This window comes from Pongo pygmaeus, chromosome 5, assembly GCF_028885625.2.
Source record: "Pongo pygmaeus isolate AG05252 chromosome 5, NHGRI_mPonPyg2-v2.0_pri, whole genome shotgun sequence".
NCBI lineage: Eukaryota > Metazoa > Chordata > Mammalia > Primates > Hominidae > Pongo > Pongo pygmaeus.
Genome location: NC_072378.2, coordinates 96,959,981 through 96,977,331, shown reverse-complemented (window position 1 = coordinate 96,977,331; position 17,351 = coordinate 96,959,981). Strand labels below are relative to the sequence as shown.

The window sequence follows — 17,351 nt, the reverse complement described above, 5'->3', positions numbered from 1 at the left end:
AGCAATAAGCCCTTCATAGTAAATCCAAAGAAGGTAAAAGGAATGAAATTATAAAAATAACAAAAAATTATGAAATTAAAACAATGAAAAGGATAAAATGAGCAAAAGTTGGGTCCTCAAATTGATACCTAAAATTGGCCAATGTTACTTACGATGATTACAAAAATACTTAATACTAGAAACATAAAAAGGAACATGACTTCAGTTTCTGTATACATTAGAAAGGTAAGACATACTGTCGACAACTTTATGTCTAATAACTTGAACATTTACATGCAATACCTAGAAAAACCTAAAACTCACTAAATGTTCTGCAATAGTAGATTGAATAAATGTTTTATCATATAGTCATATACTGGAATATTGCAATGAGCTATGGCAGTTTTCATTAATATAGATGAGTTCATCAGAAACGTAGCGTTGACCAAAAGAAGCAAGTTACAAAAGAATTAGAAACAAGCCGCTTGAGAATACAGACATGCATTTAAAAAAAAAAAATACAGATGAAGCCACACAACATATAATATAGGCTGGTATAACTGTGTGGCAAAACAAAAAAGCAAGGAAATGATTTATCATGAAAGTCAGCAAAATTGTTACTACTGGATGGAGGAAGAAGATGTGGTGACATGTAAGGTACTTCTAAGTACTAGTTATGTTCTGATTCTTAACCTGGATATTTTTATTATTCCAGTTTTATGTGTTTTGTCTTTTGTATATATGCTTCATTATAAAAATAGAGAAAAACCACGAAATCAAAGGTTATTGAAACTGTCTTAATGGAATCAAATTACTTCTGTTTCTATAGTCATTTTGGAACTGGTTGAATAAACTACTTAAAACACTGCTTGAAAAATCAAGTGACCGAAGAAGATCCTCTATGCCTGTAATCCAGTCCAGGGATCCATTAGGTTTTAGTTGGTGGATTATTACTCATGTAGCATCATTTTATAAGTTTGATCGCCATGGAGTACCAGATGAAATGGTAAGACTTCATTTTTTAAAAACTTTCTTATATTGTCAATTAATATGTAATTATTTGGACAAATTAGAAAATAAGTGAGCAGAAACAAGAAAAGTCAGACTACAATCACAGAGATAAATTATGTATAATGTTTCTGTAAACATCTTGAAAAATTATGAAGTTTATGTTTTAATTGTTTAATTAAAAAAAATAACTTGTAGAAGATTTGGTATGTAGTCCTGGCCCTGCTACTGAACAATTATGTGACCCTGAGCAAATTACTTAAACCTTTCTAGCTTTGTCTTCCCTTAACAAAAAATCATGGGATTGGATTGTCAAAAAGGTTCCTTCTAGTTTTAAAATCTGTATGATTGGCAAAGAAATTTCTCGAGGAATGAATTACTTATTTTTGTGAATAATTTAATAAAAGTACTTCAGAATAGCACTTCTTTAGTGAAGCTTTTTGCTAAGATAATTTATTAAACAACCATGAAGTTTGCTTCAAATACAAAGAGATTTTAACCAGTGTATTAATTTCTCATTAGAAACATTTTTTTACAGTGTTACTTAAAAACCCTATGAATAAAGTCAGCTAACAGATGTATACTTTGAAGCCCTATTTTTATACAATTTCTACCATATTCAGAAATTAATAATATTGTATTAATATATCAGCCTATCAGCTCCGTAAAATAAGCGTCTAGAATCATGAAGCCAATTCGTCTATATTTTCAAAATTGCCATGTTTAATGGCAGTGGTTACCCAACCTGGCTGATCATTAGACTTACTTGTGAATTTTAAAAAATCCAGGTATCTAGTCCAGCTGCAGTGGCTCATGCTTATAATCCCAGCACTTTAGAAGGCCAAGGCGGGTAGATCACTTGAGATCAGGAGTTCGACATCAGCCTGGCCAATGTGGTGAAACCCTGTCTCTACTAAAAATACAGAAATTAGCAGGGCATGGTGATGCACACCTGTAGTCCCAGGTACTTGGGAGACAGAGGCAGGAGAATCACTTGAACCCGGAGATGGAGTTTGCGGTGAGCCGAGATCACACCACTGCACTCCAGCCTGGACAACAGGGTGAGACACCATCCAAAAAAAAAAAAAAAAAATCCAGATATCTAGATCTTAACTCTGGAGATCCTGATTTGGAGTTTGGAAATCCTGATTTTTAAAAAGTTCCTTGGTTCTCATCCTCTACGAGGTATGGGAGCCATTGCTTTATGAAACATATTCTTTGATAGGCTTGATAGATTTTCCTCTTTGGAATATTGGATAGACCCAGCTTTGAGAAGTCATCCATGGAATCTGAGGGTTAGTTAGTATTAATATAGCATCATAGAAATGGAAAGGGTCTCAAAAAGTCCTCTAAATAATCCCCGTAATAATAAAAGGTCCTGAAGGAGATCCCAGAATACAATGAAATAGTCAGAAATTGCTCTGAGAAGTTCACACACAGGCCAGTATCAGTATATTTGAGTATTCTACCAATTTATTGAGAAAAGTCAATGAGCTTCTCACAGAAAAGAATTGTATGATTTTGTCTGTATCCATGATTATTTACCATGCTAATACAGAGTAAATAATAAATTTTAGCAATTGCCATTATTACTATAGTAGTGCTTTTATTAAGTGTTTTTGTGGAGTTAATGTGATTTCACATCTTTTAATTATTAGAATATTAGAACAATATTAAAGGAACTAAGAAAATTTACCTTTAATTCTAAGGTCTTAATATAAGCATTTGCATTTCTCTTCCTCTCCAACTTTAGTTCCTCCAAATATATATTTCTCATTTTAATCAATGTAAGTAAGTATGGCAATTAGTTAAGTGTTTCTGAGTTTCTGTTACATATTTGCATAATATTAGGTGCCTATCAGAGGATACACATGAAATAGATTGTACTACTTTTTTTTTTTTTTTTTTTTTTGAGATGGAGTCTCACTCTGTCGCCCAGGCTGGAGTGTAGTGGCATGATCTCGGCTTACTGCAACCTCTGCCTCACGGGTTCAGGTGATTCTCCTGCCTCAGCCTCCCTAGTAGCTGGGATTACAGGTACACACCACCACGCCCAGCTAATTTTTGTATTTTTAGTAGAGATGGGGTTTCACCATGTTGGCCAGGCTGGTTTCGAACTCCTGACCTCGGGTAATCTGCCTGCCTTGGTCTCCCAAAAGTGCTGGGATTACAGGTGTGAGCCACCGCACCCTGCCAAATTGTACTACTTCTTGCTTCAAGGAATGTGCTTGTAGGTTATTAATACTTGTTGGAACTGTATTAACACTTATTTGAGTACGTAGTATATTTTAATATTAGTTGATATTGACCCCCCCAGATATTCTCAGTGTGGTAGGCAATCTAGTCACATTAGTATATACCATTACTGTTGCTACTGTAATATTGAATTGCACTGATATAACCACCCATGGTTGCAGTGCTGAAATCACTCTTCTATTCCTTTTTTTTTTTGAGATGGAGTCTCGCTCTGTCGCCCAGGCTGGAGTGCAGTGGCGCAATGTCAGCTCACTGCAAGCTCCGCCTCCCGGGTTCACGCCATTCTCCTGCCTCTGCCTCCCGAGTAGTTGGGACTACAGGCGCCCGCCACCACGCCTGGCTAATTTTTTGTATTTTTTGTAGAAACGGGGTTTCACTGTGTTAACCAGGATAGTCTTGATCTTCTGACCTCGTGATCCGCCCGCCTCAGCCTCTCAAAGTGCTGGGATTACAGGCGTGAGCCACCACGCCTAGCCCTACTCTTCTATTTCATACAGAGAACTCCAGAGGAGATTATTGCTTTTATTAGCTCTGAATCAAGATAGTAAATGAATTGTCTGTGTTTAAAATAGCTAAATCTGTGTCTTTTAATATTTGTCAGCAGTTCCTGATTTTCTTTTGCCACAATTTTAAAAAATCACATATTTTACGTAGGTTTTAAAAGAAAAGGCCGTGATAATTAATAGAAAAAGGATATGATAAAAATGATGAGGATGTGTAATATATATGTGTATATGCACATGTAAAATAAACTTTGCCTTTATATATGAGTCCTCAAAGAGTGTTAAATATTTCTGGATTTCCTAAAGGCTTTTAAAGAAAAATAAGCTCTCTAGTTAATAATAGTTTTCGTTAGGGGTAAAATATGTGCTGCATTTGCAACATATTTAGTATTTCACAGTGACTGTGTATTATCTCAGTGAAATATTATAAAGTAGGTGAGAGGGTAATATATTCATTTTACAGGTAAAGAAATTGAGATACACAGTGGTTAAATATCACCCTATTTTATCTCTTAGATAAACTTGATATTAGACTTCTCCTAAGGACTGCCTCTTACGAATAGGTCTTTGGTAGGGTGACCATGTGTTCCATTTTGCCGGGTACAGACAGTCCCACTTTATACCTTATTATCTATTTATCCTAACTGGTTAATTTTTCCTTTTATCCTCAAAGTGTTTCAGCTTAATTGACAAATCCGATAGTCATTCTAATCCATGAACATAAAGGCGTATTGACGTATTGTTTCTGAGAGATTATATAAGATGTTAATTTGGGTCTGGATCTATTTAGAATTTTGAAAATTTTTTTTCTCCTTATGATATATTAACATAACCAACTACAATAGAGCAAATGGTTGTGCAGTAAGCATGCTTTATTCTACTAACAAGTAATCTGGAGTGAGAGATGATATGAAGTAATAACGGCTAGTCATGTGTTCTTCACCAGAGAAATATCTATAATCTTGTGGCAGTGTGGCGATGTTTCAGTTTTTAAACGTGAACTGCTTTGCCCTGAAGGTTAATGTGAAATCTTTACATTTTAAATAGGTTTAAAATGTAAACCTATAGTGGATTTAAATCACAAAGCTATAATGGATTTAACTCACAAAGCTAGCCAATTTCTTAGTGTAGGCCTATAAGAAAAATTTGGTATCTCACTTTTTATATTAGGTGAGTCATTAGATTTTCATACATTTCTGTTTAATGCTTTTCTCTCAGCCAAGATGAGAGTGGGTTACTCTCTCACGATTCTAGTCATCTATTTTAAAACCAAATACAGTTTAAAGAGGAAAATTACTTCTGGGCATTGCAAGGGGTCAGTTTTAACAGCGTTTTCTGTACTGAGAACATAATGCAATTAGTCAGGCTAGCTGATGCTCGTCTTTGAAACGTCTGAAATAGTAACCAGATAAAAGTGTGAAATGTAACCTTAAAATGAGAGTTGCATCAGACTACCTAGTCTGCTGGAAGTGGAGGGTGGAGAATCTGTTTTACATGTCTGGTAGAGATCCTACCTATACTAAAGCTTAAATGGGTATCTTAGTTTTAATGCTGAAATAAGAAATATAAAATGTAGCCTCAAATTGATGACAACCTAACTGCTTTCTATCAGCAGATTTAACTTGGTATGTAGAAAAAAAAAAAATGCTGTAGCTGCCCAAAGTGAAATTTTATTGTGGAAGAAAAATCTGTATCTCTTCGATACATATTCTCTTACACTTGATTTGGGTATGATATAGTTGTCATTCTTTTCTTTGAATTACAGTTTATTTTTGTTTTAGATTATAGCCACAAAACTGATTTATATAGTTGAAATTCTTTGGGTGAGAATTACACTGTTTTTCTGTAATTCTTGTGATTCAAATGGTTTGATAACACAGAATGATTGAAATATACTCAATACTATCCAGTTATAAAGCTAAAACTTAAATTATATCAACCCTGTCATGGCCCTTCTCACTTGGCACTGGAGGTGACATTTTCTTAATAAAGAATGATACAAAAATGAATTGCTGAAATCTGAGGGAAGGCATGCTAAGTAAAAAAAAAAAAAAATTGGTTACTGGTACGTGTTATAATAGAAGAAATACAGGCTTTGGTGCCAAATAACCTTGGATTTGAATTCATTCTTTGACTTGTACATACATGACCTTTCTGAGACTTAATTATGTTTTCTGTGAAATGGGGAATTTTTTTTGAGGAAGTACAACGTCAAGAACCTAACACAGTAGACATATAGTATTGATAGAAGAAAATGATCTTTTTTGAGAGAGACTTTTAGGGCCAACTACCAAGTTTCAGGGGACAGTCCCTAAGACTGTCTTTACTTCTGACACCAATTGCAAGCTCAGGGTTCCCAAAACTACCTTAGGTTTGATAATTTGTTAGGACTCACAGAACTTACTGAAAGCTATTATTTTGTTTTCTTAAAGGGGAAGGATATAAATTAACATCAGCCAAGGGAAGAAGGGCATAGGCCAGAGTCCAGAAGTACCAAATGTGGAACTTCTATTGTTTTCTCTTAATGGAGTCAGGCCACGTTATTCTCCTGGCATCAGTGTGTGACAGTATGCAGGGAGTGTTGCAAAACGGGTGCCCACTCAAGCCTCAGTGTTCATAATTTTTATGGGAGTTCCATTATGTAGGGGTGGACTACTGAATTGCTCACATGGCTGATTTCAGTTTCCAAGTCAACTGACTCAAAGCCCCCTGCCTGAGACTATTGTTGCTCTTCTGGGTGTGACCAGACCCTAAGCTAAGACTATGTGGGTGTGTCCAGCCTTCACTCTCTATCACATTGTTAGATTATCCAGTATGACCATAGGACCCTAGTCAAACAAAGATGCTACTATCAGGCATAACATTCCCAGGGCCCAGAGATGACCTCCAGGAAGCTATGGGCAAAGGTCAGATCTTTTTTTTTTTTTTTTTTTTTGAGACAGAGTCTCCCTCTGTTGCCCAGACTGGAGTGCAATGGCACGATCTCTGCTCACTGGAACCTCCGCCTCCTGGGTTCAAGCAATTCTCCTGCCTCGGCCTCCCAAGTAGCCGGGATTACAGGCACGCACCACCACACCCTGCTAATTTTTGTATTTTAGTAGAGATGGGGTTTCACCATGTTGGCCAGGCTGGTCTCGAACTCCTGACCTCAAGTGATCTGCCTGCTTTGGCCTCCCAAAGTGCTGGGATTACAGGAGTGAGGCCAGCAGGCCAGATCTTTTATTTGGGCAAGGCCAAATTCTTTACTCCACATTTTCTCCCAATAAATATTTTTTTTGCATTCACTTTATTTGTGTATGTCAAAAAGTCAACAATTTTGCTAAAAATAACTAAATCATTGTATTAGTAATCTACTGCTGTGTCACAAAAGTATCAGCTTAAAACAAACATTTATTATCTCACACTCTCAATTTCTGAGAATCAGGCATTCAGGAGAAGCTTAGCTGGGTGGTTCTAGCTCAAGGTCTCTCATGAGGTTGCAGTGAAGCTATCAGCCAGGGCTTCAGTATCTGAAGATTTAACTGGAACTGCAGAATTTGCTTTCTGCTTTATTTAGTTGGCACAGTGCTTCAGTTTCTCATCGTATGTGCTGTTCACAATATAGCTGTTTCCAGATCAAGTTAACAGGTCAGGGTATCATAAAGATGGAAGCTTCAGTGTCTTGTAACCTATTCTTGGAGGTGGCATGCTATCACTCATATCGGTATTGGTAGTCTGTTAGTGACCAACCCTAGTACAGTGTGAGAGGGGATTGTAGAAAGCATAAATTCCAGGAGACAAGGGTCATTGGGGGACATCTTAGAGGCTGACTACCATACTCACTGTGCTCTTTATTAAGAAAATATTTATTTAATGATTTACTATAGTTAGCATTTTATATGAATATTGCCTAGCCATTTAAAATCATGAGTATTCATTATGCTTTAACACTTTATTGATCATTTGAGTTCATGCCTGTGAACATCATATTCTTTATAACAGGGATAAGAAGGGTATGATGAAGGTCTTTCTTTTACTTTTTTAGGCCTCAGGTTTTGCTTTTTGAGGTCTTATGATTAATTTTTTTTCTTTTCTGAGACGAAGTCTTGTTCTGTCACCCAGGCTAGAGCGCAGTGGCATGATCTCAGCTCACTGCAACCTACACCTCCCGGGTTCACACCATTCTCCTGCCTCAGCCTCCCAAGTAGCTGGGATTACAGGCACCTGCCACCATGCCCGGCTAATTTTTGTATTTCTAGTAGAGACAGGGTTTCACCATGTTGGCTAGGCTGGTTTCCAACTTGTGATCCACCTGCCTTGGCCTCCCAAAGTGCTGGGATTATAGGTGTGAGCCATCGCTCCTGGCCATGATTACTTTTTATACCTTTTTTTTCCCTTGCACATTAGAAGCTGGTTATTACTTGCTTATTCTTTAAAGTGCTTTCTTTGCTTTTGGTTTTGTCCAGTATCCACATATCCAGAACTTTGAGAACTGAATATTAAGTGAACTGACTATCCTGTGAGAATGTCTTCCAGACTTTCCTTTTGGAAATGTGGAATTGTTTTAAGTGCCTACCTAGCCTTTGTGAAAGTCCTTTTTAGCTTTCTTCCTTATGGAAATCATTCTAGATAGTCGAGGTTGTCAATTTGTTTTCTGTATAAAATTTTTAGTTACTTTGTTTACTAAAGTAGATGGTCTCAGGTTTGTTATTCATAAAATGAAGGAAAAAGCTCTAGTGATTAAAGTGGAAAATAGGGATGATTACTCAGCATTAAAAAAAAAACACCAAAAATACATGTGGCTATATAATGGCTTTTTTTTTTCTGTTGGATTTTGTATCTGAAAGCAGAAATTAAATATTTGGTAGAATATTTATAATCTTATTGAAGCACCACTGTTACAACTCCTGTTACAACTCTTGATATGGTTTGTATTGGATTGGAATAGTTGTACATTTTTTTCTGCCAAGTTCATTAACTCTTTAACAAAGGAATATTAGAAATTCAAGAAATCACATTGATGCTGAATGATAGAGGAAAATGTACTGCACACTTAATTTGCTATACCCTAATTTTAAATATGGGCATAATCAAGAGCAATAATTTTGATGCACTACTATTTTCTCCCTTTCTAGAGAAAAGTGGAATCAAATTGGAACTTTGTAGAAGAACTGCTGAAAAAGTCCATCAGTGTTCAGGTATGCAATTAAAGTAAGACAGTTTGTGGATTTTGCTTAATTTTTATGTTACAAATTTTATTTTTAAAACCGAGCAAGCTGTTAAAATGATTCCGATAACAAATAACTTTCATGCTTTAAAGGGTTAACTCACAGTAGTTTCTTTTAGTGATTATTCTTTAAAGATTTTTAACACTAAGTTGTCAGTTAAAGGACAATAATATCCTAGTTGATGACTTTGACAAAATGTATTCAAAATAAGTGGTAGATGCTTCAGAACTGTATGCCATTCCTTGACTATATGATATCAAACTAGGTGACACAATGAGGGAGATAGTCATTGGCATTGAAAATTCAGCTATATCCTCATCACAGCAGGAAGGTGACTTGCCTTGCTGAGCAATTTGTCTTACAGGCTTGAATCATATTCTAACTGATAAGGCCCTAGTTTCTGAGCATTCATTTCATACCTTATCATTTTTCTTTCTGCAGAGCTGTTAATGTAGTGCTTCATGGCCTAGAGGTCGGACTTGACCTCCTTTTAAAATAGTTTTAAACATGCTGTTCATCACATTTTTAAACATACTGTATGGAAGCCCTGTAAAGTTTTGTAATATGTTATCATTTTTTTAAGAGTTTATGGAGAATTATAATAAAGAATATTTTGGAATTTGGGAAATATTTTTCTTTTAAGAAATAAAGATTATTTAAAACTTGAAGAGGAATAAAAAATATTGTAGTATAATATTGCTTTATGTCTGTGTGTGTGTAGTAGCAGCTATGTCTTTGGAAAACATTTTAATTGCTTGACATTTTCTTTTACCCATTATCTGCATTAACTCTTACTTTTTTAGGAAACATAAAGGCATTTAGTTATAATATGAATCATAGAATTATGAATTAAAAATTTTAGCTTAGAATGCCAAAGAATTCTGCATACATAAATTGGATCAGAAACAAAAGATCTATTATCTTTTTATAATCTTTCCCATAATCCCTGTAAAAGTTTTTATTATATTTTGTCCTATATCATATTCATTGGTCTTCCTCATTTTTTTTGAGAATTTATTGATTTAGTAACTTAAAAAGTTTTTTATGTATATTTTTTATTTCAGAATGTAGGGAATTACTAAAAAGTGGTTGTGAAATAAGATGCATATTACAGTGGTCATTGCCATTTGTATCAGTTACTAATTCAGTCTTAATGCCGTAACCAAATCCAAAGAATTTCAGTAAAGTCTGGACAACATTATTATTCTATTGGGAGTTACTGAATCTGAGTCAGTAACTAGGGGCTTTAATTTTCAATTAAGTTGTAACTGCTTGTGTTCTTTAAATTTCTTTCTCCTTGACCCATGTTTCTGTTGTATTTAATAATTTTTAAATTCCCTTTCAGCTCTAACAGTGTATGAATTTATGGTTTTGCACTCAGCTGGTTTTAAGTTACAGAATATTTCTTAGGAAGCTTTAAAGGTTTATATGGATAAATATATATATTATATATATTTACATAGATCTCAGCCCTGCACACCAGAGGCCTGGATATAAATTCAGCTCTGTTGGCTGTTGCGGGAGCATAGCGGGAGTGAGACTGACCTTGCTGGCTGCATGGGAGCTGGGTGAGGCCTGCCACTGCCAGCTTTCCCCCACTTCTCTGGAGACCTGTATGAAGCAGCAGAGGCAGCCATAATTCCCCTTCAAACATAATTTCATAGCCCTGAGAACTGCCACCACCCATACCCACTCCACAGTGGTCGCATCAAGCCCTGCCCAAGGAGAGTCTGAGCTCAGACTTGCCTAACCATTCCCCCATCTTATGGTTTGTATGAGGGTTCTCTAGAGGGACAGAACTAATACATATATGGGAGTTTATTAAGGAGTATTAACTCACATGATCACAAGGTCCTACAATAGGCCACCTGCAAGCTGAGGAGCAAGGAATCCAGTCCAGGTCTCCAAGCTGAAGAACTTGGTGTCCAATGTTTGAGAGCAAGAAGCATCCAGCATGGGAGAAAAATGTAGGATGCGAGACTAAGCCAGTCTAGTCTTTTCATGTTCTTCTGCCTGCTCTTTATTCTGGCCGAGCTGACAGCTGATTAGATTGTGCCCACTTAGATTAAGGGTGGGTCTGCTTTTCCCAGCCCACTGACTCAAATGTTAAATCTCCTTTGGCAGCACCCTCACAGACACACCCAGGACCAATACTGCATTCTTCAATCCAATCAAGTTGACACTCAGTGTTAACTATCACAGTCTTTCTCTACCCACCTGGTAGCCGAAGATAGAAAACATAAACTCATGGGAGCTCCATGGCCCCATCCATCACCTGAGAAACCTGAATACTTATGCAGGTGATTTCAGGGCAAGTTTATATCCCCCCTATAGTACCACAGCTGATGCTCTCTTGAAAATGCCACCTCCTGGCTGGAGGCCAACCAACTCAAGCCATTACAGCAACTCATAACAGAACAACCCTGCACCAAGGAAGGAGAAAACAACATCTAATTCCATTAACTGTAACATCCTGTTTAACCAGAGGTCCTGAGTCTGTCCACATGACAACTTCACTGCTAGCATAATCAGCATTCAAGAAAACCAATGTACTAAACAAAACTAAAACCAAGGATCCTCACAGAGTCCATTTCACTCCCCTGCTACCTCCACCAGAGCAGGTGGTGGTATCCATGGCTGAGAGACCTGAAGATAGATCACATCACAGGACTCTTTGCAGACACCTCCACCCCCACCCCAGTACCAGCCCAGAGCCCGGTAGCTCTGCTGGTTGGCTAGACCCAGAACAGCAATAACAATCACAGCAGTCTGGCTCTCAGGAAGGGAGGGAACACCACATCAAGGGATCACCCTGCAGTACAAAAGAACATTAGTCCTTGGATCTCAAATCTTTCCTCTGGGCATGGTCTATCCAAATGAGAAGGACCCAGAAAAACAATTCTGGTAATATGACAAAACAAGGTTCTTTATCACCCCCACAAGATCACACTAGCTCACCAGCAATTAATCCAAACCAAGAAGAAATCTCTGAATTACTAGAAAAAGAGTTCTAAAGGTCAATTCATACATTACTTAAGGAGGCAACAGAGAAATGTGAAAACCAGACTAAAGAAATTTTAAAAATAATAACAGATATGCATGAAAAGATCTCCAGAGAAATATATATCATAAATAAAAAACAATCACAACTTCTGGAAATGAAAGACACATTTAGAGAAATGCAAAATGCACTGAGAGGTTTCAACAATAGAATCAAACAAGTAGAAGAAAGAGCATTAGAGCTTGAAGACAAGGTTTTCAAATTAATCCAATCCGATAAAGAAAAAAGAATTTTTTAAAAAATGAACAAAACCTCCAAGAATATTGGGATTATGTTAAGTGACCAAACCTAAGAATAATTGGCGTTCCTGAAGAAGAAGAGAAACCTAAAAGTTTGGAAAACTTATTTGAGGGAATAATCTAGGTAAACTTCACTGGCATTGCTAGAGATCTAGACATCCAAATACAAGAAGCTCAAAGAACACCTGGGAAACATCACAAAAGGTAATCACCGTAGGCACATAGTCATCAGGTTACCTAAAGTGAAGACAAAGGAAAGAATCTTAAGAGCTGTGAGGCAGAAAGTATCAGGTAACCTACAAAGGAAAAGCTATCAAATTAACAGTAGATATTTTAGCGGAATACAAGCTAGAAGGGATTTGAGTCCTATCTTTAGCATCCTTAAACAAAATTATCATCCAAGAATATTGTATCCAGTGAAACTAAGCTTCATAAATGAAGGAAAGATAAAGTATTTTTCAGACAAACAAATGCTAAGAGAATTTGCCACTACCAAGCCAGCACTATAAGAACTGCTGAAAGGAGACCTAAATCTTGAACCTCAAAATATACCAAATAAACCTCTTTAAAGCATAAATCTCACAGGGCCTATCAAACAATAACACAATGAAAGAAAAAGGGCATTCAGGCAACAACTACTACAGTGAATAGAATAGTACCTTACATCTCAATACTAACATTGTATGTAAATGACCTAAATGTGTCACTTAAAAGATATAGAAGGGCAGAATGGATAAAAATTCACCACCCAAGTATCTGCTGTCTTCAAGAGACTTAACACATAAGGACTCGTATAACTTAAGGTAATGGGGTGGAAAAAGATAGTCCATTCAAATGGACACCAAAAGTGAGCAGAAGTAGCTATTCTTGTATCAGACAAAACAGATTTTAAAGCAACAACAGTTTAAAAAGACAAAGAGGGACATTATGTAATGATAAAAGTATCCAACAGAAGAATATCACAATCCTAAATAGGGAACATACACAACTAACACTGGAGCTCCCAAATTTATAAAATAATTACTAGACCTAAGAAATGAGATAGATGGCAACACAATAATAGTGGGGGACTTCAATACTCTACTGACAACACTAGTCAGGTCATCAAGCCAGAAAGTCAACAAAGAAACAATGGATTTAAACTGTCCCCTAGAACAAATGGACTTAACAGATATTTACAGAACATTCTACTCAAACTGCAGAATATACATTCTCTTCACCAGCATATGGAACATTCTCCAAGATAGACCATAGGATAGGCCGCAAGTCTTAATAATTTTTTAAAAATTGAAATTATATCAAGTACTCTCCCAGACCACAGTGGAATAAAATTGGAAATCAACTCCAAAATGGACCTTGAAAACTATACAAATTCGTGGAAAATAAATAATCTGTTTCTGAATGATCTTTAGGTCAGTAATGAAATCAAAATGGAAATTTAAAAATCCTTTGAACTGAATGGTAATAGTGACACAACCTATCAAAACCTCTGAGGTACAGCAAAAGCAGTGCTAAGAGGAAAGTTCATAGCATTAAATGCCTACATCAAAAAGTCTGAAAGAGCACAAGTAGACAATCTAAGGTCACACTTCAAGGAACTAGAGAAGCAAGAATAAACCAAACCCAAATCCCATCCAAAAGTGGGCTAAGGACATGAATAGGCAATACTCAAAAGAAGATATGTAAATGGCCAAGAAACAGATGAAAAAAATGCTCAACATCACTAATGATCAGGGAAATACAAATCAAAACCGCAATGCAACACCACCTTACTCCTGCAAGAATGGCCATAATTTAAAAATAAAAAATAAATAGATGTTGGTGTGGCTTTGGTGAAAAGGAAACACTTTTACACTGCTGGTGGGAATGTAAACTAGTACAAACACTGTGGAAAACATTATGGATATTCCTTAGAGAACTAAAAGAAGATCTAACATTTGATCTATCAGTGCCATGGCTAGGTGTCTATCCAGATGAAAAGAAGCATTATGAAACACTTGCACATGCGTGTTTATAGCAGCACAATTCGCAATTGCAAAAATATGGAACCAGCCCAAATACCCATCAATCAATGAGTGGATAGAGAAAACTTGTTATATATAGAACATGGAATACTACTCAGCCTTAAAAAGGAATGAAATAATGGCATTTGCAGGAACCTGGATTGAGTGGAGACCGTTATTCTTAGTGACAACACTCAGGAATAGAAAACTAACCAACATATGTTCTCATTTTTAACTTGGAGGTAAGCTATCAGGACACAAAGGTGTAAGCATGATATAATGGACTTTGAGGGCCTGAGGGGAATTGTGGGAGTAGGGTGAGGGATAAAAGACTATACTTTGGGTACAGGCCGGGTGTGGTGGCTCACACCTGTAATCCCAGCGCTTTGGGAGCCCAAGGCAGGTGGATCACCTGAGGTCAGAAGTTCAAGACCAGCCTGGCCAACATGGTGAAACTCTGTCTCTACTAAAAATACAAAAATTAGCTGGGTGTGGTGGCATGTGCCTGTAATATCTTCTTGGGAGGCTGAGGCAGGAGAATCACTTGAACCTGGGAGGCAGAGGTTTCAGTGAGCCAAGATTGCGCCGTTGCACTATAGCCTAGGTGACAAGAGCAAAACTCTGTCTCAAAAAAAAAAAAAAAAAAAAAATGACCATACTTTGGGTACAGTGTATATTGCATGATGGGTGCACCGAAATCTTAGAAATCAACACTAAAGAACTTATTCATGTAACCAAACACCACCTGTTCCCCAAAGACTATTGGTTGGGGGGAAAAAGTAGGTCAGGTGACCAACCATCCTATCCTGGTTTGCATGGCCCAGAGTTTCAGTGTTGAAACCAGGAAACATCTCAGCAAACCAGGATGAGCTAGGCACCCTAGAAGTAGGAATAATATGACTAATCTAAGAAACATGCTCTATGAGTTTAGGTCTAGCATAAAGTCAAAATAATATCTTTCCTATGGGAAAAGAGGCGATTGTAATATTTAGGAAGAAGTAGTTCTGTGGTTCTCTGCTATTCCTTCAGTTTTAGTGTTCCTTGATTGTATCAAATTATATTCTATAAGTAGTATAGGACCGTGTGTTGGATTTCTGGAAACCAATTTTGTGGGTACAGTAGTAGGTTAGTTGTAAAGAATAATATATTTGGATAGAACTATCAGTTTGATTATATCTATTTTCCTCCCATTGAGGTAAATTGAAATCTGACCATGGTCATGTACTCTGACGATCTCCAACAGTGACAGTGGTGAAAGAGTCCATTTGCTGTATTTAAACAAAATAAAAATCTTCCAGATATACAGCAGCCTTCAAATAAAATTAGTCTACACTTCATTATACTTTTTGTTTTTATTTTTTGTTTAAAGAGACAAGAGTCTTTCACTGTCACCCAGGCTGGAGTACAGTGGTGTGGTTATAGCTCACTATAACCTTGAACTCCTGAGCTCAAGCACTTCTGCCTCCTTCTCCCGAGTCATTAGGACAGGTGCATGCCACCATGTCTGGCTAATATTTTCATTTTATAGACAGATCTTGCTGTGTTTCCCAGGCTGATCTTGAATTATTGGCCTCAAGGAATCCTCCTGCCTCAGCTTCCAAAAGTTCTTGGGATTACAGATGGGAGTCACCACACCCGACCCACCACTACAGCTTTAATCAAGCAAATAATGTTTCAAATTCTTGTTTCTAGCTAGAGGATCTGCCAGAAACAGAGGTGGAGTTTTAGTTTAGTAAAGAGAACATATATTGCTAAATTTTACTTAAGTACAAATAGTAAAGTGCTTTAAAAACAGTTTTTTAGAGGTAATCCTATTTAATATTTGTGAATGCTAATTGTAAACGTGTGTTCTACCTTTGAAACAGCATTATTGTTTTCATATGAGAAAGAAGATTTTTCATCTTTTGCTGCCTGCTTTTTAAAAGCCTCATTGTTTTCTGAGATCACATAAGTAATTTTTAGTTTTATAAAGGTTATGGAAGGGTATTGTAAGCCTGATTTTAAAAAATTATTTTGATCTTTTAAACACACATTCATTTGGAGAGTCCAGGAGTAGAAACAACTCAGAATGTGATTAGATCTAAATAATGTGAGACAATAGTCTTTAAATAACTAACTAAAAATCATAGTGTTTCTTGAGTAGAAGGATCGTAACTGGGATATTGAAGCCTTACTCTATTCTCTCCTAAAAATAAATCCAATTAGGCAAACTTCTGGTAACAGTTACTGTTTAGACTGTGAATAAATTTTCTTCTTGTGATGGTTTCTGATAGGTAGATTAGTTATGCATAAATAAATGAGCCTTTGTTAAATTATATATAATAACCAGTTGTTAAATTGCCATTTCTTTTTTCTTATTTTTTTATTTTATTTATTTATTTATTTTTGAGACGGAGTCTCACTCTTTCGCCCAGGCCGGGGTGCAGTGGCGCTATCTCGGCTCACTGCGAGCTCTGCCTCCCCAGTTCTCACCATTCTCCTGCCTCAGCCTCCCGAGTAGCTGGGACTACAGGCGCCCGCCACCATGCCCGGCTAATTTTTTTGTAATTTTAAACTATAAAAAATATGCAAAGTTTGGGAAAAGCAAAAGTATGAATGCTAGGTACCAAACAGTGGAGTTAAACATATACGAAAATTCAAATCTCAGTTCTGCCATTTCCTAAGCTAGCTGTGTGAACCTGGACAAGTTCTTCAAACATTCTGGGCCTCAGTCTGTAAAAGTGTAAAATGGAAACAGAAATATCACTACACACGACTGTCGTAAGTATGAAGCGATTTTCCTGCTTCAACCTCCCGAGTAGCTGGGATTACAGGTGGCTGCCACCTCATCCAGCTAATTTTTGTATTTTTTAGTAGAGATGGGGTTTCGCCATGTTGGCCAGGCTGGTCTTAAACTCCTGACCTCAGGTGATCCACCCAGCTCGGTCTCCCAAAGTGCTGGGATTACAGGTGTGAACCACCGTGCCTGGCCCAGAACTTCTCTTTGACGTAAAATTTAATACATGCTCTTCTCCAATCCATTCGGGTTAACATCTTGCCTCATAAATCATTGAAAAATAGAATTGGTCAGTTAAGAATTCCTATCTTCACACCTT

The 17,351-nt window shown here is 36.8% G+C and overlaps 1 protein-coding gene across 7 annotated transcripts in view; it reads left to right on the top strand.

Moving 5' to 3' along the window:
* Nucleotides 1-17,351, top strand: part of MMS22L (MMS22 like, DNA repair protein) — a 145,081-nt gene that overhangs the window by 27,639 nt on the left and 100,091 nt on the right. For all 7 annotated transcript variants that reach the window (XR_008503102.2, XR_010126753.1, XM_054490885.2 and 4 more), the window contains 2 exons: nucleotides 809-985; nucleotides 8,861-8,923. Coding sequence is in view for 5 of the 7 variants with exons in the window: in XM_054490885.2 (XP_054346860.2) it covers nucleotides 809-985; nucleotides 8,861-8,923 (240 nt within the window). In the remaining 2 variants the exon portion in view is untranslated. The remainder of the gene's footprint in view (nucleotides 1-808; nucleotides 986-8,860; nucleotides 8,924-17,351) is intronic.